Source organism: Podarcis cretensis (assembly GCF_951804945.1).
Source record: "Podarcis cretensis genome assembly, chromosome: 13".
Lineage (NCBI taxonomy): Eukaryota > Metazoa > Chordata > Lepidosauria > Squamata > Lacertidae > Podarcis > Podarcis cretensis.
In genome coordinates, this window is record NC_137182.1 from 30,531,918 (window position 1) to 30,550,166 (window position 18,249).

Below are 18,249 nucleotides of genomic sequence, written 5' to 3' on the forward strand. Positions count from 1 at the left end.
ATGTATCTTACCAGATCCCTGAATATCAGATAGTAGACCTGGATATGTTCCAACAAGAAATGTAACCTGCTATTAAAACTAATAAGTTCCCCATTTTAGAGTGCTACATCTCTGCATAGATCAGTTCCCAATATATTTGCATTTCTTTACAGTTTTATTTCTATGTTCTCTAAATTCAGCTCCCAAACACTTACCAAAGGCTTTGTACATTCTGGATCTGATTTTTCATCAGCAGCACATTTCTTCTGAAGTTCTACAATATCATTCTTTACTTTTGACACCTCTTCATATGTCGCTTGTTGCAGGGCTTGAGAGGTTATGACTAGGACACTAGAAAATGCATCCATGATTTATTTGAAAAAATGTTTCCTCTGTGTATAACAATATTCTACATGACTTCTAAGAGCAAGCACATTCTTTTGGGTGGTTAAAACCAAATGGGATAGTAAGGAGATTAAAAGAGATCTCTCACAACTGGGTGGACAGACATTAAAATGACATTTATACAATTCAATGTAAGCAAAGATTCCATTACAGTGGCACCTCGGGTTAAGTACTTAATTCGTTCCGGAGGTCCGTACTTAACCTGAAACTGTTCTTAACCTGAAGCACCACTTTAGCTAATGGGGCCTCCCGCTGCTGCTGCGCCGCCGGAGCACAATTTCTGTTCTCATCCTGAAGCAAAGTTCTTAACCTGAAGCAATATTTCTGGGTTAGCAGAGTCTGTAACCTGAATCGTATGTAACCCGAGGTACCACTGTATATATACTGGGGCAAGAAATCCTAACTTCATAGCCATGTAGATAGGGTCTCAGTTTGTGTAACAGACCAGGAATGGGAATGCATCTGAGCTCTGGTTTTCAAAATATGCAATGAGAAATATTAGAGGGGAAATAGGGGCCTCATGAGACAGAGAAACTAAACAGTCTTTAGGAAGCAGCTGACCTTATTTATGTAATCAGCTAGTACAAATAGTTATTGATGGAGAATAAGTCAAGCCAGGATTGATGCACTATTTAATAAGTCCTCCCAGATTCATTATATGAGTTTGAGCAGATTAATTGACTAGTAGTGCATACAGTAGCATTTAAATAAAAATGATTGTGATTAGTTTCAGATAACTTTAAACAGTTATGCCATAGGAAGATATTGTTCTAGGCTTGTTGAGAGGACTTCCTTTGCTGAAGCGGTCATAATGGTGGGAAAGCTGCCATTTCAAATCCCCCCCAACACTGCAGAATACACTGCAGATTTTCTGAAATCTTAAAAAAAGAAGCTTCTCAGACACAGCCAATTAATGCAGGTTTGATTATGAAAGACACCAACAATTGTGGGCTCCACAGAGGTGGTAAGATCTTGGCAGTTTCCCAAAGGCGCCTACTGGTGACACCAAGCCTGTCCTTAGGGTCATCAGAGATAATGGGGAGTGACCTTTCTAAGACAGTTCTTACCCTCTGTGGGGTTGGGTTTTTTTATATTTGATAAATAATTATAATTCTTGAAAAAATAATTGAAAGGCAACCCGATTTATTTACCAAGTGATTTTAAATCAATTAATCTGATTCGTCAACTCAATATTGGATTATAATGTTTATCATTGTGTCTCGCTTCATTTGATAATAGCTTCATACAATTTTGTTATTGGCAGTCCAGAATATTAAGCTAGTGGTAGTTCATAGCCTCTGTATCTGCTCAAGTCATTTGGAAAGAAATTTCCTGAAAAGACTTACATCCCTCGAAACTCATCAGGCGTCACTTCAGTAGCTTGTGCTATGGTGTCCTGATGTCCTGTAAAGAAGACAATAATCAAAATTTCACTCAGTGCTTCTAGTAGTACAAGCCTTTGCACATATGTTCAGACCAAAACACTACTGAGTTGGGTAGGCTTTACTCAGTGGTAAATGGGTATAGAATTCCAGCCATATTAGTTAAAAAGAGAATGCAAGCACCCATCATGCCTCTGGGATGCATGAGCCTTGCCCAATATCAGCACTTCAGCATCAGAAATGAAGTAGCAGTGGACCCCTCCGTGGAGGGAGGAGACATTGGCTGCTGGATCTTCCTTTCTCCGTACCCTCAAGAGTGGGAAGTCTAGCTGATCCTATGGACCTTGGACAGCCTCCCATGGACCACAGGACTGCACTCATTGTGACTTTAATATGTATTAGTAATCCCTGTGTTTATCGTGCACTTGACTTACTTTTCTATCGCTATTAAAAATGAGGTTCAACCCCCACATTAAAAAATCACAAAGGCAACATTGATCTTACCAACCAAAGCAAACTGGTTTATGGCATTATATGACATAAAATGACATTTTACCTGCATGCCGGTACCTTCTGGGTAGGTGTTTTGACGCGGCCAAGCTTGCCAAGAAAAGAAAAGAAATGAATGTTACCCACTTCATGGTTCCAAATTGTTTAGGGGCTTTGATGATGCGAAAGGTAGAAAGAGCAAAAGGGTAGGGGAGCTTTTATACTTTATCGCATGCATGTTGGGTTAATGAGAACCCACCTCGCGGTCGTATACTTGGTTAGGACACAATAAATATCCCTGCTAATAATTACATTAATAAAATATTTACACATTATATTTGTTAAGGGGGTATCTTGTCACACAAAGTCTGCCAAAGTTATTCCTCCACCCCAGAATCAGCACAAATAGACATTGGCCTTATCGTACTTCAAAGAATTTAAGCAAACTGCCCTCTGGGTTACCCTATAACTCATATACCAACCTTTCCCCTCTCAATATGTTGTCCAAAGGTGAATTGAATTGATACAAAGTGGGCCTGTGGCTCTTTGTCAAGTTAAAGAGTGCATGTTCAGAGCTGTGGTCTCTGACGTTAATTTCCAAGGCTGCTGAAAGGTAAACATTTGATCTTTTGCAACAGAGTCTGAAAACTCAGACTGGAGTCTTATCCACCTATCCAGGGATATCTGGAAAACTTTTCCAAATTTGATAATATGTTGTATCAAATTAAGTTTTACATAGAGCAGACCTAGGAAAATATATGAACCTACATTAGTCATGTGTATTAAAATAAAATTTTAAAATAGGGAGCAATCCTATACATGGGAAGCTGGCATAAAGTTATGTTAAGCCAGGGTAAAGCATTTCTGATTCAACCTCTTTTCTGGAACAGGGCTTTGGCTGACTGAGCTGGCCTAAGCGTGGCAGAGCCTTCAAATACTGTTTAGGTTGTTGTTGTTTAGTCGTTTAGTTGTGTCCGACTCTTCGTGACCCCATGGACCAGAGCATGCCAGGCACTTCTGTCTTCCACTGCCTCCCACAGTTTAGACAAACTCATGCTGGTAGCTTCGAGAACACTATCCAACCATCTCGTCCTCTGTCGTCTCCTTCTCCTTGTGCCTTCCATCTTTCCCAACATCAGGGTCTTTTCCAGGGAGTCTTCTCTTCTCATGAGGTGGCCAAAGTATTGGAGTCTCAGCTTCAGGATCTGTCCTTCCAGTGAGCATTCAGGGCTGATTTCCTTCAGAATGGAGAGGTTTGATCTTCTTGCAGTCCATGGGACTCTCAAGAGTCTCCTCCAGCACCATAATTCAAAAGCATCAATTCTTCGGCGATCAGCCTTCTTTATGGTCCAGCTCTCACTTCCATACATCACTACTGGGAAAACCATAGCTTTAACTATACGGACCTTTGTTGGCAAGGTGATGTCTCTGCTTTTTAACTGTTTAGGTTAGACCACCCTATTTGTTGGCTTAATTTATGTGGGGTTGTCAGGTCAGATGTATGGGTTTAGGGTCCAGTCCCTCGGATTCTGCTCTACCATTTCCCCAAGATTCTCCCTTTTTAGGGCTTATGCCAGCTTAAGATCTGCCAGGCTCAAGTCAGCGGTCTGGGTCTTGACTGAGCCATGATGAGGGAGATATGGCAGCATATCTCCAGCTGAACTGTGAACCATATGGAGAGGAGGGTGATGTTGGTTTGTCAGGGTGCTCAGATAGGGTCGCCATATATCTAGGAAATCCTGGACATGTCCTCTTTTGGGAGGCCAACATATTCATCTGGGAGGGGGGATTTTTACATTTTAAAGGAAATGCTCGATGTGTTGTTTATTTATTTGGTGTTTTTTTTTGGGGGGGGGTTCAGGAGGTATTGCCAGGAGATCAGCCAGAACAGCATGGAGGAGCAGAGATCATTCCATCTGGGAAGCTGATATGCTTGCACATAAGGAATATTTGCAGGGACAGTCCATCCCATTTCACCACGTGCTCCCTGCTCCCTTGTACTCCAAATTCTTGTGGTCCATTCGCACTTCCACTTGTGTTGTGCTCCATCTATATTTAAAAGATCTGTAGCAATGTTGGTGTTTATTATGCAAGCACTGTGTAACCAAAGATTGTAACAACTTAACTGCATCCATGTTTTTCTCTATTCGTAATTAAACAAATAATTTGAAGACAGCATGTATGCTGCCCTGATTTCCTCTGATAAAAGACAAGTTTAAAAATGCATTGAGAGGGAAACCTCTGCCGGGAGTGTAGCACAAATCCCCATTAACTATTTCGTATGGCATCAAATTCTAACCTGGAATTTTATAAAGTGATCTGTTCCAATAATGTTATTGCCAATAATTTGAGCACATCACCTAGTGTTATAAGATCAGAGATATCACACTTTGACTCCTGGTGTAATGCTTTCTGCATTAGCATATTCTCATCAGGTGATTTTATGTGAGCTTACAATGTCATATTTCAAATCTATAATTTTAAAAGGTACACAAAAAACATGTACACACTGCTTCTCTCACACTTTAATAATGAGTTCTTTCAGTCAACCCCCCCCCCGATATTTTTATTTTCTAATACGAGTGTCCCAAAAGCTCAACAGTATCCTCTGTGGCAGAGGTCTCGAGAGACATAGCATTTTCTCAGAAAAAAAGATAAATAGCCACAAGAGGTAGTCAGAGAGTGCAGGCTGAAACATCTCACTTTGTTGCTTATCACATAGATAGACATTTTGTGTAGGAAATGAAAATATACCATAAAATCCATATACTGGGTTACTGATATGCTGAGAGAGGAGGAATCTTGTTTGAAGGTACAAAAGTCTCTCTCTCTCTCTCTCTCTCTCTCTCTCTCTCTCTCTCTCTCCCTGTGTGTGTGTGTGTGTGTGTGTGTGTATGTGTGAAAAAGAGAGAAGAGTAGAGAGAGTTTTAGAGGTATTACAAAATTATCACGTTGGGATCTTGACCTCTCAGAACCTTTTGCAAGTATTCTGTTGATTTTACAGCAAAGAGTGCCAATGAGAACATTTATAGAACTGTTTACATAATACAGAATAGAATCGCTCTTAAGGGAGTTCTGTCTCATTATGTGAGGTCCCATTGCATGTTGCTGAAGCACAGAAGTGCTTAAATTTAATCTAGCATTTTGCAAAGAAAAGGATATCAGGTGATAGAGCTATAAAAGTCCACTGGTTGTTATATTTGAGAGTCAGAAGAGACTAGATAGGTCAGTGGTTGGTGGCTGCTTTAAAATATGTGTTGTAATCATTATTGGTTTACAAATAGCTACCATAAAAGATGGGTCAATCTGACCATTTCAGTTCTCACAGTTTCTCATTTTTCTTCTGTCTTAAATTCTGTTCTCCACAACAGTTTACACTTTTTACCAGAAATCCTGTAAAAAAATATCAAAATATACAGATTTTAATATGCAATTTTGTCTCATGTTCATTTTCGGAAAGCAATTTCCCCATATGTAATGCATTTTGGTATGCCGTTTTCACTTATATATGCATTTAAACACATATTTTACCTAAGAACATGTATTTTTGTGCACATTACTAGGCTGGTAAACTGCACTGCAAAATTCACTACAAATTTTGAAGGATGGATGTGTTTCAGATTGTGTATTATTTTGGAATCTGTCAATCGCGTAAATTTGCCTTTAAATGTAAACTGAATTCAATTCTCTCTCATTCATCACTGCTGTATCTTATAATTGCTTTGCACAGGAACTAGATTCTTATAAGATGTCAAGACAGTTGCTATGCCTTATTTCTTTGTGCCTTGCAGTGCATTGCTCCCTCCTCCAGCTTAATATGGTAGTTAGCCAGCAATCCCAAGGCAGCATGCTATAATGGGGTCTCACTGACTTCTGGAAACAAAATATGGATGACATATTGTCAGAAAGTTCAATCCACATCTCCTCAAAGTGAAGGTAAAGTCTACCGGCATGGGGTGGGGAGACAATTATGCTGCCAATAAGTTTGATTTGTGAAGTGTTCAATTTGGTCATGATTACGTTTGAAAAGAACAGCACTGTATGAATAGCATTTTGAACATTTTGAGTCACCACCGATCCAAGGTATTGTGGATTATATTTGTATATTTCCAAATTCAGTCCTTCCATAGTTGCCAGAAAAGGGTGACAACCTCTTGTTCACATGAATGCAGTGACATGATGATATCTCACCAGATATGTTAATTTATAACTATCTTATTCCTGCTTGTGGACTTCCTAGAGGCATTTGTTTGGTCACGGAGGGAAATGGGATGCTGGCCTAGATGGGCCACTGATCAGCTGAGATTTTCATATGTTCTTACATAAGTCTCATAAACTGCAATTTACTGCCTCTGTTCCTGGAATTAGACTGAACAATAGTGCTTTTCAATAAAATGTCTAAATGCTACATTGGTTCCAGAAGTGGAGGTGCTGAGCTGGAACATCTTTACCATGATATGTATCTACTAAAATTTGGTATCTGTATCATAAAAAATGAAATGCCCTTTCTTTCATGAAATATTTGTATATTGATGATGCACATCGTAGCTAAGCTTTAGAATTAATTGCAATGCATCTCTCCTATGATGCTAATGGAACTGGGTCAATTGTATGACCACAGGAATCACATAGGAAGATTATCTGGGCCATTCTTCTTCCTATTTTGCATTAGACATAAGCTCTAGAAAGACATGATCTCTAACAGCATGTGGCCAATGGCTGTTTAACTTTCCCATCTCTCCATCGCATAACATACTTTTATAATAATGAGAAACAGAATTTGTCATTCTCCACATGCTAAGAATCCAGGGATGTTAATAAAGGATCTAATGAGCTTCCATAAGTCCACCAAAAGGAACTCATACACAACACAACTTACCTGGCCATTGTGGGCATCAGTTTGGAGTGGTAACCAAATGTAAACACACACAGAGAGAAAGAGAGGGGGGGGGGCGAGGGGAGTTGTTAAACTGTCATTCATTCAATTTTTTCCAACTATTGGCTTTTTCCGTTTTTTATCTTTTTTAGTTATTGGATGAAGCAACTCATGGAAAAAAGAGAAAAGGATAATCAAACAACAGTGACAGAATTTATCATCCTAGGGTTCAAGTCACTTCCTGAACTGCAGACTCTGCTCTTTATTATATTTTTAGCAATCTACGTGGTGACAATGGTTGGAAACCTCCTTATAGCTGCAGTAGTCCTAGCCAATCATAATCTCCACAAGCCCATGTACTTTTTCCTGGGGAACCTGTCTGTTTTAGATACCTGCTACACCTCAACAATCCTCCCTAGAATCTTGGCTAGTATTATAAATGACTACCATAGAATTTCCTTTAGTGGGTGTTTCCTCCAGTTCTATTTCTTTGCTTTCTTGGCTGGAGCAGAAAGCTATCTTTTATCTGCAATGTCTTATGACAGGTATTTAGCCATATGCAAACCACTACATTATGTGACTCTCATGAACAACAGGTTGTGTGTTCAGTTGTCTCTAGCTTCTTGGATGACTGGCATTGTGGCTAGTGCATTTACAACATTTTTTGCTTCACAGCTGACGTTTTGCGGCCCCAATGAAATTGACCATTTCTTTTGTGATTATGAACCATTGTTAATGCTCTCCTGTAGTGAAACTCAGCATACAGAAATTGTGATGTCAGTCTTGGGATCGGCATGCACCATGCCACCAATGATGCTGACCTTCGCGTCATATGTTTGCATCATCAGCACCATTTTGCAAATCCCTTCAAACAGTGGCAGGAGTAAAGCATTTTCTACCTGCTCCTCTCATCTTATTGTGGTCACCATTTTCTATGGGACCCTAATCATAGTGTACATATTACCTAAGACTGACACACTGAGGGACCTGAACAAAGTCTTCTCTGTTTTCTACACAATCCTGACTCCCATGTTCAATCCCTTCATCTACAGCTTGAGGAACAGAGAGTTCAAGGAAGCCCTTAGGACAACCATCAACCATTTAGTGCCACTGAGTAGAACTCAGGGAATTCAGCCCCAGTAGAAAACAGTAGAACTGTTCAGTAGTGATCTGCAGCTTGCTTATCTTTTTTTCTATTAAAAAGACCAATGAAATCAGCCAAAATATATGCATGCAGCCTAATGAATGGGAATAAACAGGGGGACACTGTGCCACTCTAGACTGTAGGCAGGATATCAGATTTTAATTTTCCACTGCATGCATCTCTCCCCCATCTACAGGTAGAGACAGAAAACAGCAGCAGGGTGTTGAAGGTAGTGGACCCATAATCACCTTTCTTCTAACTTGCAGGGTTGTTGTTTGTTCGTTGAGGAACATTCAGTAATGCGTCACACCCCCAATCTGCAGGCTGAAATGGTAAAGCTTACTGTACCATCTCAGTCTTCCATATTTTTATTATTATTATTATTATTATTATTATTATTATATTTGCAGATTCATAGGCCCCCTTTATTTTTTTAAATGCAGAATAATTAAAAGAGCATTACACACAGAGAGAGAGAAATAGTAGGGGCTGCTGCCCATGATCACTCTACCGGCCAATCCCTTTGCCAATCCTCCTCCCTGCTAACCTAGTGAAGCCCCTCCCCCAATTTACACCTGGCAAAACACCTTCCCTTTACACCTCACCAATCTCTATCCCTATCCCCTCTCCAATCCTTTTCTCTGCCCTTCACAGCTCATTACAACAATCTCTCACTTTTAAAGAAGGGAGGAGGAACTTCAGACAGCAGTTTTCTAAAACTCTCTTTTAAGTGCCTCCCCCCCCCCCCCCGGTTAAACCTTGATGCAGCCATTTTTGAGGTGAGGGAAGTGTTTCACTGAACAGTTTACTCTTTGGCAGCTGCATGAACTGCAACGTGACAGAAGCCTTACCTTTTTTATAAATATAGGGAGATATATATATTCAGTAGACCTTGTTCCTGTGGCCAGTGGCAGAGACAAGAATTTTCCTCCCCTCACTTCGACAAAGGACACTTGACTTCTAGGTATTCTTTTAGGAAGAGAGGAGGAAAGCAAACTCCTTACAGTTGCTCATTCACTGGCCCATAATTGGAGCCATGCTGGTCTTTGCAAATTGTGTTCTTCCAAGGACTGGGGAATAAGTCTGCTTCCAAATTCTACTGCATGCTTAGATTAGGCCTCATGGATACTCTTAAACTGCAAGCTACAAGCATCATTTGCTCCAGAGAAGATACACTGGGAGTAACAGAACCACCTTGGAGAAACACCTCAACAGACAATATTTCTCTACTCATTGCTCTCTTTCTCATCTACATAAGTGAAATAAACAATATATTGTGATTCTGAGAGGGTGTCCTTTGCAGTTTCCTGGACAAGATGACATCAGAGTTTATTTGTCCAAGTTATTGGATTATACCATCCCACCCTTCTAGATCTCCTACTTCCTTTTTCCTTTTGTTTTGCTTCAGATCATGAATCTGATGGAGTGAATGCTGTTATTTGGCACAACCTTAGCTTTGTAGCAATCCCCTTCCAGCAAATGTAGTCTGGAACAAATGGCAATGTGCTCAGATGTGTATCTATGACCTCAGGGGAATTTCAGGATTTAGCCCATGGAATTGTATGAGAGAACTCATGCAGCAGATAGACTCTCCCACTGACCTTCATTCCTCAGCACCATGCAGAGGAACTTCTCAATATATATCTTTCTCATTAAGGTTTAATGGATAAACAAAAGACATAGATGAGAGGGGGAGCCTGGAGTTGTAGTCCATCCGATCGAACCACCTTCTCAATGAAGGGAATCCAGAGCTAGAGTATCACTAGCAAATTGTTGTACAGACTATTAGAAGATCCCTAGTGCTTGAGAGCCTTCCCTTTCCTGTGGCAGTTCTTTTCATTGTTGTACTGTCCTATCCTCTGGTAGGCAGCAGAGACCAAATATTTTCAATCTACTATGGGAAGGAAGAGAATTTTCATGTGGTGATGAAATAAGAGATAATAAAACAAGTCTGGGCTGGTTCAGAAACATACATAGAATCTCATATCACACATACATATCACACATTGTGTATCCCTTCTGGTGGAGCAGCTTCTTACCAGTATTGTTTTAAGGGGGGAAAATGGGGTGGCATAGGATGTTGTGCTGAATTCATTGGATAGCTATAAATGCATTCATTCATTCAGTCAGTCAGTCAGTCAGTCAGTCTAGCTGAAGTCTTTCCAAAGGTAAAATACATTAAATAGAATAAAAACAAAATAAAAAACATTATACAGTTAAAATAATTATTAAAACCAGACATTCTGACTGATAGAGTGTGCTCCCCTGAAGAATTGCCATATCCCCCTTTAAAAACATCCAAGCCAGTGTCCATCACTACTGCCTCTTGAATCCTAATTCTACACTGTGTGAAATGTTGCTGTTTTCCTTGTTGCAGTAGCAGTAATTAGATTTCTTAACCAGCCCCACACCATAAGGTCCCAAGACTAGTTACAACAATATAAAAATGTCAAAAGTTTAAACAATTATACTTGTGTGCTGAGTCTATTGCCATCAGTTCTACTTTGTGACCTCATGAACTAGGTTGGGGTTTATTTTAGCTCTCATTTAGACTTCCAACTTTTATTCTTTTTACCCACTGACATGTTTTCATTGGAGAATTTCATGTGTCTTATCTGTAATACTTCATTCCATTTTATAGAGGGGAAGAGGCAAGGAAGCTTTGCTACCAATTTTAGAAGAAAGATGTCCATTCCATCACAAGGTCCCCTTTGTCCTTATATTGCATGCCCAGCTGCATAGTGCCCCCCACCTGGCACACCTAACTCCTAGGGGGGGTAAATGAATGGACACAACAACTGTCTAGGATTTAAAATGGCCACAACTTTATTGATTTCAGATGTAAGAAGCCTTGGCACAGGCATTGGGCATATATCCCACTCAGCCACCTGTTGGGGAACTGAGGGATGACAGGGTCTATTTGAGGGTGGGTCAATTGCAAAACGCAGGTTTATGCAGATGGCCCCCCAAACGCTGAGGGAAACTCTATGGCCCACTGGCCCTAAGCAACTGGCTCTTTGGACAGAGACTTCCCTCCAAACCCCTCTAACCAGTTACCCTGTTATCGCCCCCACAGAGACCGGGGAGGGGGGGTGAATCACCACTCCACCACCCCACAATTGGATGAAAACTATAGGATTCTGCCCAAGGCCTAAAACACCAACTTGTGACTAGTGCGAAACTTGCAGCACAGGGAAAATTCCTTGCTGGCCCCAAATATAGCAACCGTCATAAGACCAAAGCAAAGCCCTCCTAGCTGTAAGGGAAAATGGTTAAAGCAGCAAGAATTAATGTGAGGAGGGAAAGGGTGGGTGACATGCCTGACCGACTGGAGGAAGAGCACAGTGTCATCTGGGATATATATCTGTGGGGCAGACCTGTGTGAAGCCTGCCCAACTTAGGTCCGCTCACCAAACCATGTCCGTCCCCCCCCCCAGGCCACCGCAGATTGGCCCAATTTGAAAACCGGGTTTGGTGGGAGCCTTTGTGGTGGCCAAGGAGAATGTGCACAGTGTCCACTGTGCGGTGTGTCCACATCGGAAGTGCCACATCGGGCTACAAACTTCACTCACCAGCAAAGCTCATTATCTGAAACAAGTGTTTGCTAAAGACTTAACCTGGAACTCCCTGTTGCAGTTTTGTCCAGAGAATTTACATCATCTCAGAAGAAAAAATAAAGAACTGCAAGATGTACTGTAGTTAGAGAAAATAGGCTAGAATGTCTTGGACAGACCTTTATTATAGTCATGTTTTGTTTGAGGAAAGAAATGGAAAAGTACCATAGTATCTATATCTCAGTGTCCTGCTACTTTGAAAGAAGAGGTCAAAGCACTGGTGGGGAGAACATGTTTGGAGTTACAAAGGTCTGTGTGTGTTAGAGTGAAACAAGGGGGCAGTTCTAGGGAGATTACAAAATCATCAGATGGAGTGATGATGTCTGTCAGGACCTGCTGCAAATATTCTACTGATTTTATAGCACGGTGATGGAGCTCTGGCGATATTTTAGCAGGAATGATAAGGAGGAGATCCTTTATGGAACTAAAATAATTGAAAATATGTTCTAAGGGAATGGGTCACTGGGTAAACCAGTTGAAATAAAGGACCTATGATAGTTCTCTGTCAGTCATGTCAATTAATTAGAACTAGCATTGGCTATAAATCATGTATGCAGACTTTCCAATATTCAGTCCCCAAGTAATAGGACTTCAAGTGATACAGCAGAGAAAGGTTTTATTCCTGAGGTCCTCAAGAGCTCAAGTCCTCACTCAGAATGGACTGGGCTGATCAGTGGTCTAAAGCAACTTGTTATTAGTTTTCTTGTGATGTAATATGTTTTAGGTGTCCAAGGCTGTGATCTGGAATATGTCAAAGCTTTCTCACCTTATGCTTGTTTGGTTTTGCACATGAACTAGTCTCATGAAACTTGTGGTAGTTGCTGATATTTCTTGGGGTTTATTTGAACCTTACATAGTAGAGCTTCTTTCCATAGCTCAATATTCCACCAGATAGTATACCTCAATAAAGTTGTAAACTTCTGGAAGCAAATGAACAAAGACATATTGTCAGGAGGCTCAGTTCTCACCACCCTGAAATAAAGGTAAACATTTCTATATATTAATGGTCAGAGATGTTGCCAAGATCTGTAATCTGCTGAATATTCATTTCAGTTTTCAGTTTTCAATGTGAACATGGCAGGATTGTAGGAATTGTAGGTTGGGGAGCTGATAGTCAAATATTCCCCAAGCTGCTAGGAACTACATCTGTACTATGAACTTTGACTTGATTTGTGACACTCTTGCAAAAAGCTTCACCACAACTGCCTTACATGTGTGTATTAACATAACCAAATGCTATCATGTATTTCCATATATGCTAATTCTTCCCCCATTTAAAAAAAAAACAAAGATAAAACAACTATATGCAATCAGAGAATGTTGTTGTTTAGTCGTTTAGTCGTGTCCGACTCTTCGTGACCCCATGGAACAGAGAACGCCAGGCACTCCTGTCCTCCACTGCCCCCCGCAGCTTGGTCAGACTCATGCTGGTAACCTCAAAAACACTATCCAACCATCTCGTCCTCTGTCGTCTCCTTCTCCTTGTGCCCTCCATCTTTCCCAACATCAGGGTCTTCTCCAGGGAGTCTTCTCTTCTCATGAGGTGGCCAAAGTACTGGAGCCTCAGCTTCACAATCTGTCCTTCCAGTGAGCACTCAGGGCTGATTTCCTTCAGAATGGAGAGGTTTGATCTTCTTGCAGTCCATGGGACTCTCAAGAGTCTCCTCCAGCACCATAATTCAAAAGCATCAATTCTTCGGCGATCAGCCTTCTTTATGGTCCAGCTCTCACTTCCATACATCACTACTGGGAAAACCATAGCTTTAACTATACGGACCTTTGTTGGCAAGGTGATGTCTCTACTTCTCAAGATGCTGTCTAGGCCTGTCATTGCCCTTCTCCCAAGAAGCAGGCGTATTTTAATTTCGTGGCTGCTGTCACCATCTGCAGTGATCATGGAGCCCAAGAAAGTAAAATCTCTCAGTGCCTCCATTTCTTCCCCTTCTATTTGCCAGGAGGTGATGGGACCAGTAGCCATGATCTTCGTTTTTTTGATGTTGAGCTTCAGACCATATTTTGCACTCTCCTCTTTCACCCTCAATAAAAGGTTCTTTAATTCCTCCTCACTTTCTGCCATCAAGGTTGTGTCATCTGACAATTCTCTCTCTCTCTCTCTCTCTCTCTCTCTCTCTCCCTCCCTCCCTCCCTCCCTCCCTCCCTCCCTCCCTCCCTCCCTCTGCATTTTTCTGTGTCAAGGTTTTATGTTAAAATTCAGCTCATCTGTTTCTGAAAATAAACTGAACAGAACTCTTTACAGTCAAATGAATGTAAATTAAAATTTTGGACCACTTAAGCATTTTAACAAAGTATTTTGCAGATAGGAAGATTATATATTTATAAATAGGTGGCACTCATATAACATTGGCAATTGTGGTTTCTGTTTCAATAAGTATTTAGCTGGTGGATGGAATAATTCATGGCAAAAGAAGAAATAGTAAATAAAACCGTGGTGACAGAATTTATCCTCTTAGGATTCTAGGTGCTTCCTGAATGGCAGGCTCTCCTCCTTGTTATATTTTTAGCAATCTACATAGTGACAATGTTTGGAAATATCCTTATAACTGCAATGGTCCTAACCAATAATCATCTTCACAAGCCTATGTACTTTTTCCTGGGAAATTTGTCTATTTTAGAGATTTGCTACACCTCAACAATCGTCCCTAGAACATTGGTAAGTTTTATGAGTGGCTATCATGGGATTTCTTTTAGCGGGTGTTTCCTCCAGTTCTATTTCTTTGGTTCTTTTGCTTGCACTGAGTGTTATCTCTTATCAGTGATGTCTTATGACAGATATGTAGCAATATGTAAACCACTGCATTATGTGGCCATCATGAAGAGTAAGTTATGTGTTCAACTATCCTTTGCTCCTTGGATACTCGGTGCTGTGCTTACTGCATGTACAACCTTCCTTGCATCTCAGCTGAAATTTTGTGGCCCCAATGTAACTGACCATTTCTTTTGTGATTACACACCATTGTTAACGCTCTCCTGTAGTGAAACTCAACAGGCAGAAGCACTGATGTCAGTCTTGGGATCAGCATGCGTCATGCCACCATTGATCCTGACCTTTACTTCCTACATTTGCATAATCTGTACCATTTTGAAAATCCCTTCAAACAGTGGCAAGAAGAAAGCATTTTCTACCTGCTCCTCTCATCTTATTGTAGTCACCATTTTCTATGGGACCCTAATCATAGTGTACATATTACCTAAGACTGACACACTGAGGGATGTGAATAAAATCTTTGCTGTTTTCTATACCATCCTGATTCCCATGTTCAATCCCTTCATCTACAGCCTGAGGAACAGAGAGTTTAAGGACACTGTTAGAGAAGTCTTCAGAAAACTTATACCTATGAGAAGAATTCAAGGAATCTAAATGCAGTAGAACGAAATGCTTCTAGAAACACTTTTAAGTATGTAATTTGTGACTTGTAATTTAAATGAAGGTGGCAATATAATTACAGAAACAAATGGAATTGATTTTTTTTTTTAAAAAAAAGAATGTCCGTATATTAACATAGAATCATAGTTGGAAGGGACCACAAGAGTCAGATACTCCAATCCCTTGCAATGCAGGAATCTTATGCCCAGCCTGGGGCTTGAACTCATGACCTGAGATTGAAAGTTTCATGCCGTACCAGCTGAGCTATATGACACTTAGAAGGGTGGAAGGATTTTTAAAAAGTAGTAGCATTGTACCCTTATAAAACAGATGCAAAAAAAACACTCAGTGTCCCATAAAATTCTATGCAGAATGGCTGCATTTGCTCATTCGACTCCATTGCAGAGATATTCACATATTTAGCAGTTTTGTAGAGAGATGTTGTTATGTACTGGGTTGAATAGGATCCAAACTGCAGCAGTCTGATTGGCCCTAGAACAATAGGATCCAAAAGGCAGCAGCCTGATTGGTCCTAGAACAATAGGATTCAGAATGCAGCAGTCTGATTGGTCCTAGAACAATGCAGCAGTATGATTGGTTGGCAGGAACTACCCAATCATGCTGCAGATAGAAGTGAATCCACAACCTGATTGGCTTACAGTAGAATTCCGGAATTAGCCAATCATGTGCAGCCCATTGTGTAAATAATGTATATAAAGCAGATACCTTGAGGGGACTTTCATTCATTCCTCCTCACCACTATGAGCTGAATAAAGAGCATGAAATCACTTTGCGACTCTGAGTATATTTCACTGGCGACGAGGATGGGATCCCGCTGAGCTGACTGCCACACACAGCACCGCAGCACCGCCACCTGCCGCATCGCTGCCTCGCACCGTGTATCCAGGCTTCAGCTCCGGGACACAAGGAACTCAGAATGGCAACCAACAGCAGCTTTTCGCCGTTCAACCCAGCATCTGGAGACTGGGAAGCATACGCCTCCCGTTTCACCTTCCTCCTAGAAGCCAAAGGGGTCACCGATGAAGAAGACGCCAAGAAGAGGGCAATATTCTTCAGCGTCTGCGGAGAGGAGACGTTTGAAATCGCCCGGGCTCTCCTTGCGCCTGAAGACGTCGCTACTGTTCCATACAAAACAATAATGGAACAGCTGAAGGGGCACTTTTCGCCGCAGCCCTCAGTGGTGGCTCGTCGAAATGCCTTCTACGCAAAGCGGCAAGCCCCTGGGGAAACCATAACTGGGTTTGTGACCTCTCTCCGCCAAGCCGCCCGGTTCTGCAACTTCTCAGAGCTGGAGAACATGCTTCGTGACCGCCTCGTCGGTGGCCTGAGGGATGAGAAGCTGCAACGACGCCTCTACGCTAAGAAGGACCTAACGTTCCAGGTCGCTCTGGAGGAGGCCCTGGCAACGGAAGCTGCCGAGAGGTAGACGCAAGAGGCACGGCCGAGCCAGCCATCCCAACCGAGGGTCCACCATGAAGACCTCACCGACGACTCAGGATCCAACAGGGAGGAGGTGCACCGAGTACAGCAGCGCACTCAAGCAGCCCACATACCACAGCTGCCTCGACGAGAAGGAGGGAACTGCGCAAGCTGTGGAGAAAGTCACGAGAGGAGGACCTGCCGTTTCCGCAACGCAGAGTGCAGGCAGTGCAGAAAATCGGGACACATCGCCCGGGTGTGTCGGGCTCGGCCCACCCGACGCCAGGCATCAGATGACCAATCCAAGAGCCCCAGGTCCCGGGGCCCAACGCACCAAGGCAACTCGACTGAGCTCACGGACTTCCAGGTATACCAGTTGCCCCACCCCAACGTAGAGAAAATTTATGTTGACGTACAGATAGAGGGGGCCCCATGCCGCATGGAGCTTGACACGGGTTCAACTCTATCCATAATCTCGGCAAGGACCTTAAGGAAACTGTGTCCTACTGGGGGTCCCAAACTCAGGCCGGCCCCATTCACCCTCCGGGACTTCCAGAAACGTAAGGTCCCCACAATGGGGGTGGGGACCTTCAGGGTGCAATACCGAGGGCGGACGCGGCAACTGGAATTGCTGGTGGTCAAGGGCCCCTACATTAGCTTACTGGGATTGGCATGGTTTGGACCACTGGGGCTAGCCGTCACCGGGGTGAACCACACTAGCTTACAAGTGGACGTGGACGCCATATGCAAGGAATTTCCGGGGGTTTTTGATGGGAAATTGGGACAGTATACGGGCCCCCCAATTGCTCTACAGCTTGACCCCGCAGTACGACCGGTCAGGCTCAAGGCCCGCCGGGTCCCGTTCGCCCTGAAACCCCGTATAGACGAGGAATTGGACCGGCTTGTGGAGCAAGGAGTGCTGGAGCCGGTGCCTAATGCCCCCTGGGAAACCCCAATTGTCACACCCGTCAAGCCTAATGGTTCGGTCCGCATCTGCGCAGACTACAAATGTACCATAAACAAGGCCCTTACGGCCCATGCATACCCAGTGCCAGTGGTCAGCCATGTTCTTGCCACCCTGGCTGGGTCGAAAATTTTTGGCAAGCTGGACTTGGCCCAAGCATATCAACAGCTGCCAGTAGATGAGGCCACAGCAGAGGCACAGACGATTGTGACGCACAGAGGAGCATTCAGGGTAAAGCGGCTGCAATTCGGTATCAGCGTGGCACCAGGCATATTCCAGAATCTAATGGACTCTCTACTTAAAGGGATTCCTGGCGTCACCCCCTTCTTCGATGATGTGTTGATTGCCGGGCCCACACCAGAGGAGTTTGAGGACCGCCTCCGCACCGTTCTGCACCGTTTCCAGACGGCGGGTCTCAAGGTGAAGCGGGAAAAATGTCTACTAGGAGTGCCTCAGGTGGACTTTCTGGGATTTATGGTGGACGCAGAAGGGGTCCACCCGACTGGGGACAAGGTACGGGCCATTTGTGATGCCCCAGCGCCCAAGAACAAGACTGAACTTCAGGCCTTCT

The 18,249-nt window shown here is 42.6% G+C and overlaps 3 protein-coding genes across 3 annotated transcripts in view; 1 reads left to right on the forward strand and 2 right to left on the reverse strand.

Annotated features, from left to right (window-relative positions):
* Positions 1-2,479, reverse strand: part of LOC307200402 (uncharacterized protein) — a 51,423-nt gene extending 48,944 nt beyond the window's left edge. Inside the window, exons 1-3 of the mRNA XM_079948943.1 lie at positions 2,323-2,479; positions 1,731-1,788; positions 195-330 (exon numbers count right to left, since the gene is read on the reverse strand). Of these exons, the coding sequence (XP_079805069.1) occupies positions 195-330; positions 1,731-1,788; positions 2,323-2,407 (279 nt within the window). The 5' untranslated portion in view covers positions 2,408-2,479. The remainder of the gene's footprint in view (positions 1-194; positions 331-1,730; positions 1,789-2,322) is intronic.
* The window catches only part of LOC307200549 (olfactory receptor 5AP2-like), a gene marked incomplete at both ends in the record, with an annotated part of 240,442 nt that overhangs the window by 171,583 nt on the left and 50,610 nt on the right, over positions 1-18,249 (reverse strand). The gene's annotated exons all lie outside the window — the stretch shown is intronic.
* On the forward strand, positions 6,144-8,274 carry LOC307200403 (olfactory receptor 6B1-like; the record flags this gene model as incomplete). The annotated part of the gene is made up of 2 exons (XM_079948944.1): positions 6,144-6,191; positions 7,284-8,274. Exon 2 carries the CDS (start codon positions 7,291-7,293, stop codon positions 8,272-8,274), a length of 984 nt encoding a protein of 327 aa, XP_079805070.1. The 5' UTR covers positions 6,144-6,191; positions 7,284-7,290.